Below are 20,888 nucleotides of genomic sequence, written 5' to 3'. Positions count from 1 at the left end.
TTGGTTAGGCCAAGGGTCACTCTAAGGACCAAGGACAGAGGAGGCAGCTAGCCAGTTGGCAACAGGCTGGTTTAGTAGATTAGTATGTCAGGGTAGGGACAACTCACAGGGTACGAATTTTAGTGTAGTCATTAGTATCAATAAGGAAACCAGGAAGACTTGCCTCAAAGTGATGGAAAAAGCCCAAGTGAATAATATACTTACTCTCTAGATATCCTAGGGAGGAAGGTCATTGGGAGAGAGAATTATGGGAAATAAAGTTAAAATGGAAACATCAGTCTCTGTCCTGGTCTGGAGAAAGCGGTACTCTGGGCTCTAGTTTCTTGGCTGCGAACGCATACCTCTGCATCCCACTCTTTCCCCCTCTCCGTCTCTTCCCCTGATTCCCCTACCATAACCACAGAGCAGGAACACTACACTTCAGCCGCTCCTTCTGCTTAAGGCTCCTCTCTGACCTCCTAGACTCTGATCCTTGCCTTTCTAGGATTTGAGACCTGTTTGACTGGGCATATACAGAAAATTGCCACACACTTAGATATAGGACACTCGCCTAAGAAGTTGGGGGCTAGCTGGTTTGATGATAAGAAAAAGCTTCCCTTTCTCATGGGTCTTGCTCTCTGGCCTGCCAGCTCCCAGCTAGGCTAGCAAAAGTCAGAGCCAGGCTGCAACACACGGCAGACCCCAGCACCCGGCTGAATACCGGGCAGCCATGAGAGGCCCCGGGGCTGGCAGCAACCTTTGCTGGCTAGTGACTACCTAAAGCAGGAACTCGAAACCCTCTCCATCTCCGCTTTCTTGGGACAGTCAGCTGTCAGGGAGCTGGGAGCGGGCTGGTGAAGGTTTTAGTGATTGCAAGAGCTTCTCTGCTAGGAATCACAGAAGTTGTCTGTTCTGTGGGGCTGTTCTATCCATCATCATGTCCCAGATGAGTGGGGCCAGCCTCACTCTGTTCACTGGGCTGGCCTGGGCCCCAAAGTAAGACGTCCTCCTTTCTTCTCCTGTCATCTCTGGTTAAAGCTATGCTGCCCCATCAAGCTCCAAGGTAATGTCAGAGTCTTACTGACCCACAGTTGGCCTAGCTTGTTGGGCCCAGGAATTAAGAAGCTGCAAGGAGACTGGCCAGTGATGAAGACTACTAGTAGCCTTATGGCACCTTCAAGGACAGGGCCTCTCTGCTGTCTGTTCAAGGTATTGGCAAGAGAAATCGATCCTCTATACCAACTCCCAACTCCATTTCCCCATTTGCCAACACAGACCACTGGACTGGGTACTCACTTCTCAAGCAGGGTCAGAGCTGTCACTGGATTTACTCGGAGGTACTTGCAGTTGGGTTGACCATAGTCTGCAAGGTAGGTTGACCAATCCCACTGGATGAAGAGATCCAAAAGCTGTAAAACATCCAAACCCCAACCCCAGGAATTAATTAGACAAGACATATCAGGATCTCAGAAACTCTATCATCCTTCACTATCAGCTAATAGTAAGTAGGTCTGAAAAATAAAAATATGAACACACTAAGAGAAAGAATGGCTAAACACTATAATGCAACTAAGAAAATAAATGAATAATCATTAGAAGGCAGTCATCTCTGCTCTAAGTACTGTAATGTTGCTAAGACTACATGCCAGGACTTAGCTCTCAGTGGCAGGTCTGTAAAGAAACTAACACTGGATTGAATCAAAACCCAAGACTATCATAATAAACATCCACTTATTCATTTAATAAATACTTATGGACTGTTTTCCATGTGCCAACCACCATTCTAATTGAACCTGAGGAGGGGGCCAAGGGAACCTCCAATCTCTAGCTAGTTGGTCAGAAACCCAGAGGGCAACCTGGACTTGTGACTAGCATCTGAAGTGGACACCAGAGGGGAAAGCAGTCTTGTGGGACTGAACTCTTAACCTATGGGGTCTGATGCAATCTCTGGGTAGACAGAATAGAGTTAAATTGTAGGACACCCAGCTGGTGTCGCAAAGAATTGCTTGGTATGGAGAAAAATGGCCATCCATTTGGTGACCAGAACTGTGAGAAGCGAAGTGTTTTGTGTAAGGAGTAAAGGAGACTCATAAGGAGATAAACAATAGGGAGACCGGGGTTTCTCCTTACACAGCAAGGACAAAACTGAGTTTTTCCTTTACAGACACAGATACACACACATACTTATATACAAACAGGACACAGGGACAACACAGAAACACTGAACCAAGGCATAAATGGATCACATGGCATTTACATGAGGCTATGTGTGCTACACCTAGGAGGATGCTAGCCAGGCAGGGCTCTAGGATGAAGACCAGGGCCGTGCAAGGTCAGGTCTGAACAACAGGCTCAGTCCATGATGGAGGACACAGTCTGGAATTGGGGTTAGGAGTGTTAAGGAGGCGTGCCAAGAACTAGATGTGTATTTATAAGCAGATAATGAGAGCTTTCTGAGGGCAAAATGAGTTCTGAGCCTGGGGGAGATTTTGACTTAGTGAAACTAAACAGATTTTTGTGAAAGGCTTTCCTTCTCAGCCAGTTTTAGCCCCAGGTATCATCTAACAAATATTTAAAAATTGTAACTGAGTAGAGCTGAAAAAAAAAATCAGTGCATTTCAAAGGTATGTATGATGAAAGGGAAGCTGTGATCTCTCCTCTACAAGCTTGTAGAGGGGACAGTCCCAGACTCATACCATTGCATAGACGGAGGGCCCTTGAAGGAGTCTTTCTAGTGGCGAGATACATAATAGTGCTTTTTGTCTCAAGACATTTCCCTACCCCTTTTCCAAGTGCTAACTGCTGATGGTGACAAGCATATAGCTGTCTCTGTGTGCAGAGCAAAGGCAGAGAGGTCGAGAGTCAAATCCAGTGCCAGCACCTGGGCTCTCGCACACCTTCCTCCCCTGCCTGTCTTCACTGTGCAGCCAGGCAAGCAGGCAGTGGGGCTGTGCCCTACTTGGCCAACCCTCCTCTTCCATCCGTTCTTTTAGAATAGCTGTTATGAACTTCCTCAGGCAGGATGGGAATGGGCCGAAGTCCCAAGCCTAAATCCGAAAAAGCCCCTACACCCTTAGCCAACAAAGGGATGCTAAGAAGAGCGGAGGTAGAGAGAGACAAACAGACACATTGGTTGATCTGTGCAGCATGGTCCCAAAGGGCCCTCTAAGGCCATGCCTATTTTAGTTGGCAAGAAAGAGGGCTTCTACCACTTCCTTTGGCTGCCCCAAGGCCTCACAGAGCTCTTCTTTAGAAGAGAATTTCCCGACTTCCTACGCTAATGTTGGTATTTCTGTCCGACAGCGTCCAAAGACCACGTGAGATGGCTCCTCTTCACGTGCTCCTAGGGAGCATGACGGACGTGCACAGTGTCCTTTGTAAAGTTCTTACAGTACTGTGCTTTACAGATCTGATTATGCAATCCCCCATTTTCTTAATTAAAGTTTTTTCTCAATAAGATTTAAAAAACATTGGGGAACTTGTTTGCACAACAGGGAGCTAATAAAAGAAATGTGAATGAGTAGAAAGTAAGTTTAATTAGAAAAATGTGAAAACCTAATTTCTTAAAGCTATTTCAGGTATTACTTTTCAGATGTGGATATATATACATGAGCATAATAAAACTATGTTCTTGATTAGTGACTTTCTAATTTTTGTGATAGAATTAGTGGTATCAGTATTTTCTGATTCTTGCAAAGAACACTGTGTCTCTCTGGCTGATGAAACATGGGTAAACCACCATTGGCATGTGGAGGGTTTATATTTATATTATAGCTCTAAGGTTTACTATTTTTATCTTCCTGCCAAAGTCTTTCAGTGCCAGTGCTGAGCCTAAGAGATCTGGGATGACAAGCTATCTACTTTATCCCACTCTAGGCATGAAAGTTACAAAACTCTACTCAGCTCAACCATATGAGCCTGTAGATCACTCTGCGCCCATGTTGCTTTCCACGGTCCACGAGGGCATCTAAACTTTAGTCTTAGGGCCTCCTCTGAGAAAGATGGATGGAGACTGGATTCCTGGGGTACTTAACTGAGTTAGCTGTCTGGGGGCACACTTCTACTGGATTATATAGAACAATGTTAGAATATGAGGCCAAGAAAACCTGCAGGCTTACTTATCAATATGGCACTTTGATTTCCAGACTATGACTCTGAAAGGTGAAGCAGGCTCCTCCAGCCTGGTTCTCCGCATACAGTGGCCTGTTACAGCTCAATAAAGTCTGTCCCAAGGATACAGAACATTCAGTCATCACTAAGGATCACATTCTTTTTAATTTATTTTTTATTTAGAAATAATTTCAAACTTACCAGGAAGTTGCATATTAAGCATAGTATAAAGAATAGCATATACCCTCCACCCAGATCCATTCACTGTCAACATTTTACTCCACATGCTTCACCATTTCGGTTCTCTCTCTCTTTTTACACACATGTGCACACATGTAATTTCTTTTCCAAGCTGCTTCATAGTAAACTGGATACACCATGGCCCTTTATTCTCAAATACTTCAATGTTCCTATGAATTAGGGATCTTCTTTTACATAACCTCAGAATGGTTTTCAACTACAGTAAATTTAATATATATATTGTCCATATTTTAACTTTATAAATTGACCCAATAATGTTTTATATAGCCTTTTTTTTCTGTTCTACCGTATCATATAGATTAGGTTGTCTATTATATTTAGTTGTCTATATAGTCCTCTTTAATCTGGGCTATTTCCACAGCCTTTCTCTTTCTTAGATGATATTGGTATTTTTGAAGAATATGGTTCCCCTGCTCCTACCCCATTTTGGTTTTTCTAATGCTTTCTCATAATAAGATTTAAGACATGCATTTTTGGCCAGAATATTACTTAAATGATGCTGTATTCTTCCCAGATTATTGTACCTGGAGGTATACAATGCTCATTTCTCTCTTGCTGGTGATATACATTTTGATCATCCAGTCAAGATGTACAATTTCTCTATTATCTAGGCATTAGGTTTTCTTTTGTAACTAGCAGGCAATTGAGGAGACAATTTGAGACTGAAGACAATTTAAGACATGCAAATATACTGCTCCTGATTAGAATTTCCCCTTAGATTTAGCATCCATTGAGGGCTTTTCTCTGTCAGTCTTTTCTATGATGGCTGCCAAATGATGGCATTCCAATTCCATCCTACCATCCACATTTATCAGTTGTCACTCAACATTCTACCAAAAGCAAGTGCTCTCCCTTCTTCTCATTAATTTATCTTTATTATTGGTATGGATTCATGGGTTCCCATTTTTTTCAGTGACTTATATTCACTACTATATCTAATTGTTTTGGTGCTCAAACATCCAAGACTTGGCAAGTGGTAGCCCCTTCAAGCTGGAGTCTTGTCCTTGTGACATACCCCCATAATTTTTTAGTGCTTTCTTACTTTCTGTCATAATAAGGTGTTGCAGGCTTATCTTTCAGCTACTGTGCAGCTCTGAAATCAGCCATTTCTCTGAGGACCCCTGGTTTCTTTTAGTGCAAATGTTATTAGAGATCAAGATTTGGGTACTAGGTGGGCTCACTGCTACTAGAGTCTGTTTTTGTCCACTGCTACTGGGGGAAAAATCTGTGGTGAGTTAAACCCTTTCAGCAGACAAAAGCAGGAAATATAGGCACACACACACACACACACACACACACACACACACACACACACACACACACACACACATATATACATGCATGAATATCCATACATGAATGTGTACTTACACAATCATGTACCCATACAGATTTTAGGGATCATGAGTTTATACCAATAACTCCAATTTGAATCATTCTCACAGAGTTCTTTCTTGCCTTCCTCTATTCCATGTGTTTTCTTCCACAGAGAGAATCCTGGCTCTCAACAGCATCATCTCATTTACTAGTATGCTCAGTCCTGTGTCTAAGATAGGTTCAGAAATGTTTGTATATACCACTACAAAAAAAAACCTGCTAAAATAAGAGCTCAAGATTTGTTTGCAGTTCTCCCTCCTAACCTAAAGACTGAGTGTGTATAAGCAGATAGTGTGTCCCTAAGTCACTTGGATTAGTTCTTTGTTATTTTCTCCTCAGTTTAGTTATGGTATTCATCTAAATGCAGTCAGGTTCGTTGCTTCCGTTTGCTTTCAGGCTCCTCCGTCCCACTCTTGATAATTTAACTTTTTAAATATGTAGGACATTACACATTACATGTTTTCAAAAATCAAAACTATACAGAAAAGTTAACCCAGAGAAGTGTCACTGCTTCCCTTGTTGCATGTGTTTTACCCCAACTCCTTTCTTGCCTTACACATAACCAACTCCATTGTTTTTTTATTTCTCCTTCGTGTTCCTCTTTGTGCCTTCTTATTCTTTCTTTCACAGAAACATATGCCTTCTTATTCTTTCTTTCTTTCACAGAAAGTAGCTTACTACATACACATTTTAAAGCATCTTACTTCTTGATGCTTTAAAGTGGTTGGTGGATGGAGAAGAACAACGAGGACGGCAGAGGTGGGGGACTGGCCTGAACGTCACTATGCCGCAGGCTTCATTATTTGATCATCTCTGCCATATTGATGCTACATGCATTATTGTTTACTTAACATTTTTCTTAGTTTCTTAGATTCTTATTGGTCATAAGAAAAATCTAAAAGAACATTTTATATCACTGCCATAAATGGGGAACCATTCTTACTTGCTATAAATAGAAGATAAGTCAAATACTAACACCATAATGATGTTCTCTTTGTCATCACAAGGACCAAAAAGAAAAAGCTTTCTTACACCATGATTTAGTGTTTAATCATGCATCTGGGCACGCTATCTAAATCCGTGTCTCGAGTACCACTTTATATGGCCTTCTATACCTTCAGTATTCCACCCACCCTATGTTTTAGGATTAGTTTCTGACTTCAGCCAAGAGGTGAGTGGTGACTGTGTGCCTGGAATAGAATTAAGTGGTCCATGTGTACAAAGCAGTGCTTATAACATAAATTTCAGCCAAGTATCAGTCTCATTGAGAGACGATCAGTGTACAGATGGGCCGGTCAAGAGGCTCCATAGACAAGGATGTGGTTTGGCTGCTGAGGCCTGGGGAGCCTGGCTGGGCTGGGCAACTTGCTAACACAGCCAGAGGTGGGGGGAGTTCATTTTTCTCATAACCAGGTGTCCTCATTAGTTAGTAGGTTTCTTTGTAGTTGGCTTTTGATAAGTTCTTACTTCTGCATCAGAACCCTGTTAACATTCCTGATTCTGCATGTGATGACTTCCAACAGAATTTAAGGAACCACACTTGGGGCCTGCACTGTGTTCAGTCTATTTATATTTCTTATGAGTTGCATAAAAATGATAACCTTCTGAACTTTAAAAGATTCAAGTGAAGTAACTTCTAATATTTATGCACAGGATTTGAAATATGATAATAAAACATATTTGCTTGTCTCAAATTTTCTTAATGAAGATGTAGACCCTCTAAATCCAGCAAATGTTTTTAAAGCATTTAATATGTGCAAGGAACAGGGCTGGGACTTTCAAGTGCTATTAAATAAGTGGTTTCCCCTCCTATAGGGAGAATAAAAGAAAAACACGAATAACTATAATCCAAGCCAAATAAGTGAAATGTTAGTGATATACTGGCTATCCTCCTTTTTTTGAACTATTAACTGAACATTTTGCAAAGTTTTCCACTTACAAAAAAATAACAAAAGTTAAACAGCAAATATAAATTGTGGTGCAGACTATACATACACACACACACACAAGGTGTACTTTAAGTTTATTCTGGTTGTCAGATAATGCCATCAAGGTGATGAGAATCATGTTAGTGATACCAAATATCAGTTATGTTTGCACCTTTGTCAGAGAGTTCAATATGGAAATATGCCAGTATTTTATTAACATCAGTGGCAGATTAAAAAAAAAACTTTTTACTTTGAAACAATTTTAGACTTAGTTAGGAGTTGCAAAAATCATTTAGACAGTTCTTCTATATCCTTCACCCAGCTTCTCTAATGTTCACGTATTACATTACCATAGTACAATGAGCAGAACCAAGAAATTAACATCAGTACAAAACTATTAACTGAACCATGACTATTCCAATTTCCACCACATTTTTCACTAGTACTCTTTTTTTCTGATCCAATCCAGGATTCCACACTGTACAGTCATCATATCTCCTTAGTCTCTTCCAATCTTACAGTTATAGTTCCACATCAAGGAAGTATTGAGACCTTCAATACTTATGAAGTTTATTTTGGTCATTTATTTTGTAGAATGCCTCTCAATTTGGGCCTGCCTAATATTCCTTATGATTATATTGAGGCAGTAGTTGCCAACCAGGGTAGATCTTGCCTCTCAGGCGATGCCTGGCCATGTTTGGAGACATTTTTGGTTGTAACAAGGCTGGGCGTGGGGCAGGTGGTGGTGATGCTACTGGCATCTAGTGGGTAGAAGCCAGGGATGCTGTAGGACATCCTACAGTGCTCACAGCAGCCCCCACAACAAAGAATTAGCCAACAAAAAATGTCAGTAATGTCAAAGTTAAGAAACTCTGGATTGAGGTTATGCGTTTTTGTTTTTTTTTGCAAAAACACTACAGAAGTGCCAGTGTGTCCTAAGTGCATCGTATCAGATGTGCATGATGTCCACATATCTTATTATTGGTGATACTGGCCTCAATCACTTGATTAAGGTGGTGGCTGATGAATTTCTCCACTGCATAGGTACTGTTTTTACCTTTTTAATTTAATATATTTCTTGTGGAAATATACTTTGAGACTATGCAAATACCCTGCTACTCCTCAAACTTCTGTCCATGAACTTTAACATCCATGGGTGGATCCTGCCTGCAATAATATTTACTATGGTATCTCATTATTTCTCTCATTCTTTCTGTAGATATTAGTTGGAATTTTTCCATGAGGAAAAGTTCTGTCCCTTCTCATTTATTTATTTGTCCAATTACTTGTATCAGTATGACCTCATGGATATTTATTTTATTTCATGGGTAATAATATAACACAATCATTTTTTATTTTGTTTTTCAACTTGTTCCAGCTTTGGCCATTAGGGACCCCTTCAGATTGGCTCTCCTGTGTGTTTTTGACCTGCCCCTGCCCTTTTTTCAATACTTCCTTACTTTCTGGCACTACAAGATGTTCCCAGTATAAGATGTTCCAAGCTCTTCTTGTACTTCCCCTGCCCCCGCTCTGGAATCAGTCACTTTTCCAAGGGTCTCTCTTATTGGAGAATGGTTTTAGAAACCAAGATCTGGACACTTAGCATGCCCATTCTACTAGGGTGCTACTGCTTCTTGTGGACAGAGCCAAGAAACAATGCTTATTTACTAACTCACACATACAAACACATTTATGTTATTTCTGTATCTATTTGTGTATATATGTATTAAAATCATGAGTTCATATTTGATGTCTCTTGATTCCAAACCAACAGCATGGGATTCATTCTTGCCTTCCCTCTTTTTCTATTTACCACTTCTTTCTCTGACCTAAATCTCATTTTCCAAACTTTACTCATTTGTTCAATTCTACTATAGTTTAGAATTGCTAATGCACACCCTTGTGAGAAACAGATTTACCAATTAGAGTATAATATTTTTATACAGTTCTTTTTGTCCTAGCCTTTCAACTTCCAGTCAAATACTGGCTTTTAACTTAGGTGTGTTTCTTCTTTTCTTCCTCACCCCTTTCAGCACGGTTATATTACTCTTTCATAATTTAGTTAGATTTATTTTTCACTGCTTGTGTCCCATTTTGGATGCCCCCACATTCTGGTTGGTTTTAATTATTTATTTTGGGGAATGAGTCAGAGCTATATAAAATGTATACTCATAAGCATCTTGCCTTCCTCATCCCAACTTACCTGTCTCACTCCCCCCACCTCTTTCCTCTCCACCCCTTGAAGGTGACCACCCTAGTTTCTCAGTTTCTCTTTTGCACAAATGAAAAGATACATGTGCATTTTCTTATATTCTCTTCTTTCTCACTTGCAGGATAGCAGACTATTGATGGTATTTTGTACTTTGCTTTTTTCACTTAATGGTATATCCTGTAACTATTAATGAGAAATGAATAATTTCTCATTGATGATCATATTCTTGATTTAGTCATACAAATGCTGTTTTTAACAACTAGATAAGTCATTTTCAAGGGATAGACCAGACATTACGTTTGGGGGCATTTTATCATTAAACCAGTGGAACAGGGGAATGTTAGGTATTTACACAGTAGGACATGCCAATAAATGTTATGGCTACTTGAATCTAAATCAAACCTGAACAATGATTAATGGTGCTTTGACCTCAAACACAGAATTATTTGTTTATTATCAGAACAGGAAAATTAAATTGTTACAGTAGTTGTGGGACACCTTATAAGCTACACAGGTTAATAAAAATTATAAATTATCTGATTACTGGTTATTATACAAAAACATGTATGAATGGGACAGCGTAGGACAAGGGAAGCCATTTGAATAAGTTTACACGAATCAAGCTACTAAGATGGAATCTTTTCTTTTTTTTTGCTTCCTCTATAACTTTTACTTATATGACTTTAACTAGAGCTTTGGCAATTTTTTTTTTAAAATAAAAGGGCCCAACTTTATTTGCACCTCTAGTAATGAACCACAATTGACAGCTTTGGCAATTTTTAAAGCTATCTCTATTGTATTTCTTTGTTATTTCATAACATTCCCAATGATTAACAGGACTCAAATTATAATTCTGATTTCATGGGAATGAAGGGGTTGGGGGAAGGAGGATCAAGACCCAGAAAGGATAAGTTGCTGAAACTGCAAGATACAGGAGTGGTAGAGATGGCTGGATAGCTTACACTCCCCAAGATGCCATAGCTGTTTATTTTTTTAAATGCTCATTGATGCAATCTCCAGGTTAGGTACTTGTCTGAGACTAGGTCAACTTCTAAACAGAATTTCTTTTCTGCAATGGTACCTGAGTTTGCAAGAACTAGAAAAATCCAAATGAGTCAAAGTGAACACTAATCCAAAGCCTTGGAATGACTTAACTGGACAGAGTACACACAGCATTATAATAGCAGAACAGACACAAACTTCCAGGAAAGACTTTCAAAATGAGATAATATTAAGATAAAGTCAGACTCTGTTGACCTGTGTTGGTGCATACCAACATACACACTTCTCCAACAGAAAATGTAGAAGTAATCCAAGCAGATGAGTTGTTCATGGTTATAGGAGTAGAAGAAAATCTTCAAGTAGAAATTATAGGCTAATACTCAAGCAAACGATCTTCAGAGTGTCCTTGTATTTTTTTAGGCAGAAGGGATTAACCAAAAAACTCAGGAAGTAAAAACGAAGATACTGTTGAAGAATGCCCTGCTTGTACCTACTACTGGACAGGCATTACCAAACCAACTCGTACCATGCCTGTCCTTGATGAGGAGAATTGTTTTATGCATCTTGCCTCCATCACTAATTCCTGTGCGATGATCCTCATCTCCCTTGTGGACCGGGAGTTCCCCAAGGATGGGGGTCATGTTTTCTCCTGACTGCCCCACATCCTGGAACGGCATAAGGGTAGTTTTCTAGCAAGTAGGCAGCACAACACATTAAATGTAATTAAAATAGGTAAACTGACATTTTATGGGAATAATATTGACTAAATGGTAGGACAGACTTACAATCTGTGTTTTTCACAAGAAAGTTTCCAAATGGACCAAACTGAAGGCCCCCCTGACCAGCAATAGAAGAAAGGTTGTGTGAGGAAGAAGAAAATCTCAAACAGGAGAGAGAATACCTATGACAGGCGAGTGGGAACCCAGCCCTGGGTATTTGGTCCCAAGGCTCCAGAAGAATGGGAACTATGACTGGTGAGTGGAACTTAGCAGCTGCTTGGCTCCAAGGGGACATCTAGGCTGGCTCCTAGTGGGCAGTATGGGCCTGCCGCATGTTAGGGAAAGCCTCTACTTCCCCAAATGCCTGCAAAGATTCCATGGGGAGCAAAGGATCATAGAAGGTACAGACAGACAAAGATGCAAAGACACACGAACAACAGGCACACCTCTGTTTTGTGGGGTGATTTTTCCTACACGTTTTCTGTTGAACAGGCACACTTTTACTGAATCCTGTAGAGAACTGTGCTCCCAAAGTAGGTGTGTCCTTGAAGTAAGCTTGATGCACAAACACCTGAATTTATACTTCATATACATTCCAGAGAATTCATGTTAAACAAGATAGACTACAAAATGATTTCAAATAATATGCTCCTCTGTGATACTAAACATATAATCTGGCAAATTCTAAATATGCTACATCTTCAGAACATGGCTACTATACATAGTGTCAAGAGAACAGTTAATATATAGATACTAAGCCAGAAGGAGTTTCTTTTGTCCACTCTCTACCTTTGACAGGATGGAACCAATCATATCATTGTAACATATTCTTTATAATCACTGATGCACAGGTGCCTTTTGGGAGGCAGTTTAGCACAGCCAAAAGAACCTCAGCCTGGGGGTGGGGAGTCCCCTGACTGATGGCATGACCCTGGATAAGCCACAAAATCTGTTTTTCTCATTCAAATATGGAATCATAACAGCTCCTATCAACAGCGGAGAGCAGGTCAGAAGAACAATTGCAAAAATTTTCCTAAAAAGCATAGAATTGACAGTCTGGTAAATGACCCATTTGTGTTTATTGCTCAAGATCTCCCCCAGCTCCTCATCCCTGATGCTGGTTCACTACCTTTCAAAGAAGAGCACCTGCCTGCCTCCCACGTATTCTCAGGAGTGATTGCTGACACCCAAATCTGGGCAAACACAGGAAACAGAAAACAGGAATTATTTTAACAATCATAAATTGAGTTACCAACAATGTATCAGGCATCTTCTAGGCACAGGGAAGATGAATAAGACATCTTTAGTCTTGAGGAACTCAGTCTGGTAAATAACAGATAGAGAATGATGTGAGCACTCTAAGCAGTTCAAACAGGGTGCAAAGGAAGCTCAGAAGAAGGGTATCTAAGCCTGAGCCAGATAGATAGGGGGTTGTCTTAGGAATAAGGACAAAGGAGGCAAGAGATAAAGGACTTCAAATGCTAAACTAAGGAGACTGAATGTTAGCTGGAGGGTTCTCAACTTGTTTTCATCAAAGCTGCTATCTGCTTTCTTCTAGATAATGGGATGAAAACTACAGCCACCACTTATTTTTGTAAATAAAGTTTTATTGGAATACAGCCATGCTCATTGGCTAGCACACTGTCTATGCACATGTGCTATAACAGCTGAGTTAAGTGGTTGTGACAGAGACCATATGGCCTGAAAATCCTAAAACTTTCACTGTGTAGTTCTTTACAAAAAAAGTCTGCCTCTAGATGCAAGCCAGGGAGGGCAGTCTGTTCTGAAATTCCCTCAGACTAAGGTGTGTAATATCCACTAAAGAAAACAAGAAAGAAAGTGGCTTCAGAGAAATTGTGATGAGTGACAAAAACTTCATTATCTTAACATCTGGCATCAGAATTCTTTTCTAAGGGCAGAGAAGTATGTTTGGGAGAAATAATTTGCTTTGTTAAGATTTCCAAGGGGCTAAGACATGTCCTAGAAAAGGGAAGAGATTTTGTTACTGTGGTTCTTGAGAGGCAGGGAGCTAATTTAAAAAGAGAGGACTTAAGAAGGACTATGTGTGAGAAGGGCTCTGAAGGAAATTCCTATTGGTATTATGGCCCCAAATAACTTTGGAGACCTGGGATAGCTGGTGAGGGACTTTTTCAAAGCTTGCTGTGTAGTGTGTGACAGAAATCTCCCCTAGGAATCTACCCCTGCAATCCCAGTCTTTAGACAGATCTACTCTGCTCTCAATTGCTTGGGTGAGTTAATTAATTCAAATTTATTTATTTATTTGAACTTAGAGAGACTGAATTTCACACCTAGAAAGCTGTAGAACTACACTGTAGAAATGGGAGCCCAGGAAACAAAAACACGAGATAACTAGGGATTCACAGAACTCTGCAGAAGACCTCTGGGTTTTCCACAGGCTATGGAACTGGGGTGGGGAACAGTTTCAAGTCTCCCTGGATCTCTATAGACATAAGGGATCTGGCTTATACCTGAGTTTTACAATGGTGGCTACTCAATAGGCTGGCTCCTGGGCTTCCCAGAAAGGTCTGGTCTCCCCTTCTTTTTCCCTGGTCGAGTGAGAGCAAGGGAATGGGCAAAAGGTGGCCGTGCAGTTCCCTGCTTTCCCTCCAGCCTAGCTGCCAGGTGGATGGAGGCTTCATTAAGCTCTTTATTAGAGACCAATTGCACATCAGCAGCTTCCCCTGAAAGGGAACGTCACTCTAAGAAATATTTATTTGCCTCATAAAGGTGGGTTTATTGGTTTGCTATCTAAACTTTTCACCCCTGAGACTACCTTGGTAAAGAGGAAAGGAAAGACAGGGAATGGTAAGGCTCTCCCATTGTCATCAGCTGGTGCCTGCACGGAGACACCCAAATAAAAATGCCAACACCAAGCGCTCCTTTGTCAGAGACTGTCCTGTAAGGCCATTTCTCATTGATGACAGCATCTCTCCTGCTGCAGGGAGCAGGAGGAAAACCGATTATCACACTGGGCAATAATAACCATCCTGTACATACATGTTCAAGGGCAGACTGGGAGGTCCCTACCATGGGCTGACCCAGTTGCCCTTGTTGGGGTGGGAAAGGCAGACAGGTGTGGGTTTTGGATGGAGCTGCTGCCACATATGTAGGAGCCACGAGCCGTGCTCATTTTCTTCCAGCATACTGTGATCTGTTAAAGGATCCTAGCGAGGTAGATTAGGGACCATATTGTTGACTTTTTAACTAAACTACCCTTTCTCTCTGGCCAACATGAATAGGTGGTTTAAAAACACCCCTGCAATGATACCATGGAAGATAATGGTAACAATGTAAAGTATAAGCAAACCTCAAGAAAATGGCAGAGATCATAATCTCTATCATGTGTAAGCTCCTTATCCTACACATTATAAAGTAAAAATAATGAGTTAATCAGATTTGATAAAGTAGTCCTTCAAATTTGAAACTATCAAAATGCTATTTAAGATGTAATTTGTATCCACTATTGTGAATAATGAACTTTACTTAGCCCGAGTACATACTGTGCCTTGAAATAGTAATGCTAGTAATGTGTGTGTGTCTACACTCACCTGGACATACACACAAGCAGTCTTTCAAAGGTAATGAAATATTCTGTCTCTTATACTGCAGTGGGGAGGACAGTATGTGTGTGACTACCTTTTGCAGCTGTTTAGTATGAATTAGAATTTGGTAATAAATTGTTATACACACAATATATTAGGAGTAACTCAAGACATTTTTTGTGAAAAGTAGTGGTCAATCAAAAAACTTTGACAACTCCCATGCTCATGGCTAGGAAGAATTAATATTGTCAAAATGGCCATCGTGCCTAAAGCAATCTACAGATTCAATGCAATCCCTATCAAAATACCAACAGCATTCTTCAATGAACTGGAGCAAATAGTTCTAAAATTCATATGGAACCACAAAAGACCACGAATAGCCAAAGCAATCCTGAGAAGGAAGAATAAAGCAGGAGGAATTATGCCCCCTGAATTTAAGCTCTACTACAAAGCCACAGTAATCAAGACAATTTGGTACTGGCACAAGAACAGACCCACAGACCAGTGGAACAGAATAGAGAGTCCAGATATTAACCCAAACATATATGGTCAATTAATATACGATAAAGGAGCCATGGACATACAATGGGGAAATGATAGCCTCTTCAACAGCTGGTGTTGGCAAAACTGGACAGCTACATGTAAGAGAATGAAACTGGATCACTGTCTAACCCCATACACAAAAGTAAATTCAAAATGGATCAAAGACGTGAATGTGAGTCATGAAACCATAAAACTCTTAGAAGAAAACATAGGCAAAAATCTCTGGGACATAAACATAAGCAACTTCTTTATGAACATATCTCCCTGCGCAAGGGAAACAGAAGCAAAAATGAACAAGTGGGACTATATCAAGCTGAAAAGCAAAGGACATCATCAATAGAACAAAAAGACATCCTACAGTATGGGAGAATATATTCATAAATGACATATCTGATAAAGGATTGACATCTAAAATACATAAAGAGCTCATGCACCTCCACAAACAAAAAGCAAATAATCCAATAAAAAAATGGGCAGAGGATCTGAACAGACATTTCTCCAAAGAAGAAATTCAGATGGCCAACAGACACATGAAAAGATGCTCCACATTGCTAGTCATCAGAGAAATGCAAATTAAAACCACAATGAGATATCATCTAACACCAGTAAGGACAGCCACCATCCAAAGGACAAACAACAACAAATGCTGGCAAGGATGTGGAGAAAGGGGAACTCTCCTACACTGCTGGTGGGAATGTAAATTAGGTCAACCATTGTGGAAAGCAGTATGGAGGTTCCTCAAAAAACTAAACATAGAAATACCATTTGACCCAGGAATTCCACTTCTAGGAATTTACCCTAAGAATGCAGTAGCCCAGTTTGAAAAAGACATATACACCTCTATGTTTATCACAGCACTATTTACAATAGTCAAGAAATGGAAGCAACCTAAGTGTCCATCAGTAGATGAATGGATAAAGAAGATGTGGTACATATACACAATGGAATATTATTCAGCCATAAAAAGAAAACAAATCCTACCATTTGCAACAACATGGATGGAGCTAGAGGGTATTATGCTCAGTGAAATAAGCCAGGCAGAAAAAGACAAGTATCAAATGATTTCACTCATCTGTGGAGTATAAGAACAAAGCAAAAACTGAAGGAACAAAATAGGAGCAGACTCACAGAACCCAAGAATGGACTAACAGTTACCAAAGGGAAAGGGACTAGGGAGGATGGGTGGGAAGGGAGGGACAAGGGGGGAAAAGGGACATTATGATTAGCAGACATAATGTCGGGGGGTGCACGGGGAGAGCTGTACAACACAGAGAAGACAAGTAGTGATTCTATAGCATCTTACTATGCTGATGGACAGTGACTGCAATGGGGTATGTAATGATGGGAGGAGTCTAGTAACTATAATGTTGCTCATGTAATTGTAGATTAATGATACCATAAAAAATCCAAAAAGAAACCCTTTGACAACTATTTAGATAATCTTAGAGAAAAACTGTAACAAATTCATAATGAAAATGGTTTGGGTTCTCTTTTATTAACAGATAAATTAAGAAACATGAGTTGTAGAAAATTACTTATATGGGTCATTACAAATTACAGACCAGGAGCTTTATGATACGCATGAGAAAACATACCTAACATTAAAGGATAGTGTAGCACTGAATGTCCTCAGATGCTGGACAACTTTAGAACATTCTAGAATCTCATTGACCTGAGAGACATGCTTGGGTCTGGACAAAGGTCTCAGCACTAGACAGCTAACTTCTTAAGACCCTTAGACCAGACAGATATGCATTTAAAATCTATTTTGTTGTGGGTTTGAGGGGCTGGAGACTGAATAAAACTGCAACTCAGATTCCATGGCCAAATTTTGGAACTGATCAATACATCAACTAAAGAGGTATTAGATGATAGGTGGTTCTCAACTACCCAGGAATCCTTTCTGTTTGTTTTCCCACTATAAACTCCAAATTTCAAAAGGGTTCTGCCTCCCAAAGATTGTGTGAAGTAAAGGATAGTTTCTAGGAAGGCCAGTGTCAGCCCCATGGGGTTGGTGTTTTTGCTGTTTCTCTTCTCATTAAATTTTCCTTCCTTCCAATTCTATTTTCTTAATTATATTTTATGTATCATTTTAGTAAGTCACCTCTAGGCCATTTTGGAAATATGTGGGCTTAAACAAATTTGATAAAAAGTACTAATGTGCCCTGCCCGTAAGAGCCAAATGAAGGGACCTAGCAGTGAGCAGGGTATGTGTTCACTGAGGGAAGGCGGAAGAGGCCCAAAAGATCTGAAGTCCCAGTGCTTCACAAAGATGGGCACAATTTAGGTTAAACAGAGAAGAGAATGGAGGGAATTTCAAACAGACTAGCAGAAGCCAAGGTACGGAAATAAGAGTAGCTAAGATGTGTTCAAGGGAAGAAGAAAGTAGACATTCATGGTAGAGCCTGAGCTAGGGCATCTTATTAACCTATTTCATTTAATCCTCAGGAAAATCAACAGCCTACGAGGCAGGTTATCTCCATTTTACAGATGAAGAAATGAAGGCCCAAAAAGGTTACAGGAATGGACTGGAAGGAACATATCCACTAAGTGAGAGAGTCCAGGCGTGGACCCAGGAGAGTCTGACTCCCAAGACTGGGCTTTTCCCTCTATTCCCTTTTGGGCCTTTCTCAAGGGACACCAGGAATACCCTTGCATGAGCAGGGGTGGCACATAAAGGAAGGACAGTGGGAAGATCAAGGAAGTAGTAGTTGAGTTCGATTAGGAAGAGTACTGACCGCCATTCAGAGATTTTGTAAAAATTGTATATACCATGGAGAGCAGTAACATTTCAGTAGCAATTTATTAATAAGATAAATGGACTTGACAAAATTTCCAGATGAGAAAATCTGAGTTAATAAAAATGGGGACCAGGATGGCAGAGGGAGGGATCGCCACTGTTTCAGGTCCAGCTGAAGGACGGACAGCTGCCTGAGTGTTGGAGGGGGACAGGAAGACAAAAAAGCGATCACAAGGCAGAGTTTTCAAAATCAGTTTCTCCCAGGGACCAAGCATTTAATACAAATGCATGAATCAGGCAGGAACTGCCCATAATTGTTCTTATTCTAAACAAAGCCGATGAATCAGTACGTCTTCTTGAGTTCTCACACCTGCCTTTGCTTAAGCTGTGGAGGAGAGGGATACAAATGTCTTGCTTTTTTCCTGTCTTTGCTCACTGTGAATTTTATAAGCACAGTTAAGGCTGGCCAAGGGCCTGTGGCAGGTTTCAGTCTGACCAAAGTCACTTAAGGCTCAAGGAAATGGTGAAATCTTAGAAATTACCTAAGCCCTAGGAACTTCTTCTCTGCCTCCATTTCCAACCCTACCCCCATCCCCATAAATACCCTTCCTTTACTATCAGAATCTCCTTCTAAAATCTTCCTCATGGCAGAAAATGTCACAATGTTACTTTTTTAGAATTCTCTTCTAAGGGAGGAACTTTTTGCTTGAATTCTGCTTGGCATTTAAAAAACTCTGGATCCCAAACCTGTTCAATTTCTTCTATATTATCTGTCTCTTAGTAAACATACCTGCTTTCCTTTGCAAGCTTTGGATGTATTCCTTTGGCTTTTGAATTTGGTTTTCGGATCCCCGAAACAGAAGACAGAACTGGCGTCACAGCCTTGGGTCTGCCCTTAGCAGTCAGCCCTACCAGCAAGCAGGACTTCTCTAAAAAGCACTTTTACTGACAACTGGTAACATTGATGCCCTTCCCAGCTCTAAGATTCTATTCTACAGAATTCCTTATTAGAAAGTAAACACCTTTGGGACAGAGTAGTTCTCGTCACTTAGCAGGAATGAGGCTGCTAACATGGCAGACCGTGAGGAATCGCAGAGAACAGCACCACTTCACCTTCGAGAGGAGGAAGCTGAGGTCCCGAAAGATAATGGTCATATGCAAAGCTGCTGCAGATGGCGCTGGACAAAGGGCAGCACCAGACCGCCAACTTCTTAAGACCCTTAGCCCAGTCAGATATGCAGTTAAAATCTATTTTGCTCTGTGTTTGAGAGGCTGGAGACTGCATAAAACTGCAACTCAGATTCAACTGCCAAACTGAAGCCCTTGACTTCTAGTCCACTTTTCCTTCTACTACATGGTGCAATTTAATCAGCTGGTGGAGAACCAAATACAGACCATGAGAAGAGAATACAGGTTAGATGCTTAGAGAGGTGAAGGAGAAGAACAGAGAGGTTTTTATTTTTATTTTTTAATTAAAAGATAAAAGTAAAAAAGGATATAAAATCCATCCTTTCCTAGCAAACAAACATTAATGATTTGTCTAATTTACTTCAGAACCTCCCTCTGTTTTAAAGGAATAAAACATTATAAGTAAAGGTGAAATCCCCTTCCCTTTGTCTATTCCTTTTGCCTTCCTGGAAGAGACTGCTGTCATGATGACATCATGCATCCCCTATGTGCTTTTACTAGAGAAACAATATATGGTAATGTTTTGTGTTTTCATTTACATATATACTATAGTATTGTACACCACATTCTACAACTTGCTTTTTACATTCAGTATTATGTTTTCAAGACCCACCCATGTTGATCCATGTAAACCTAGCTCACTGAGTTTAACTACTGAACACTATTCTCCCGTATAGGTATACTTAAATATACAACAATGTATTTATCAATTCATTCAGTGATGGGAATTTGTAGTCGTGTTTCTGGCTGAGAGGGGAATCTCCAGAGTGCTTGCTGATATCCAGGAAGAGGCAGCTGCTGGGTGAGTATGATGAGAAAAAGGTATCAATGTTTACCACCACACATATATGAAAGGATGTAGAAAATGTCAGACCACTTAGTGGGCCAACTTAAATACCCCCTGAATTTTATACCATAGTAAGTGGACAGAGAAAACTCAGATGATGAGTAGTCCAGGGCAAGGCTCTTAACAAGACAACTGAAAGGAAATCCATCCTTCTTGGGAAAGAAAATTCAGCAGAGGAATAAAGAAGGCAGCACAGTAAAACTGAGGTCCTTAAGCCTACTCTGACCAGAATTAAGATAAACACAAAATATTTCTTCTCTGAACAGTAATGTCAAGAAGTTATGTCCCCATTTCTGAGCCTTTGGGAAGTCTCAGACTTCTCATGGCACAGGAAGTCTACACAGGATTTTCAAAGGTATTTGAAGTTGACCTGGGATAGCAGACAAGGGCAAGTTCTGCTTCCATAGTCATTACCCTCT

General features: G+C 40.3%; 1 protein-coding gene across 5 annotated transcripts in view; it reads right to left on the bottom strand.

Moving 5' to 3' along the window:
- The window catches only part of EXOC6B (exocyst complex component 6B), a 649,953-nt gene that overhangs the window by 6,149 nt on the left and 622,916 nt on the right, over nucleotides 1-20,888 (bottom strand). For 4 of the 5 annotated variants that reach the window (XM_036908371.2, XM_057497096.1, XM_036908369.2 and 1 more), the window contains one exon: nucleotides 1,276-1,388. The exons of the other annotated variant lie outside the window; for it this stretch is intronic. In XM_036908371.2, coding sequence (XP_036764266.2) covers nucleotides 1,276-1,388 — 113 coding nt within the window. The remainder of the gene's footprint in view (nucleotides 1-1,275; nucleotides 1,389-20,888) is intronic. 5 annotated transcript variants of the gene reach the window in all.

The sequence above is a fragment of the Manis pentadactyla genome, chromosome 2, assembly GCF_030020395.1.
Source record: "Manis pentadactyla isolate mManPen7 chromosome 2, mManPen7.hap1, whole genome shotgun sequence".
Lineage (NCBI taxonomy): Eukaryota > Metazoa > Chordata > Mammalia > Pholidota > Manidae > Manis > Manis pentadactyla.
Note: the sequence above shows the minus strand (reverse complement) of the source record. Positions and strands in the feature narration are given on the sequence as shown.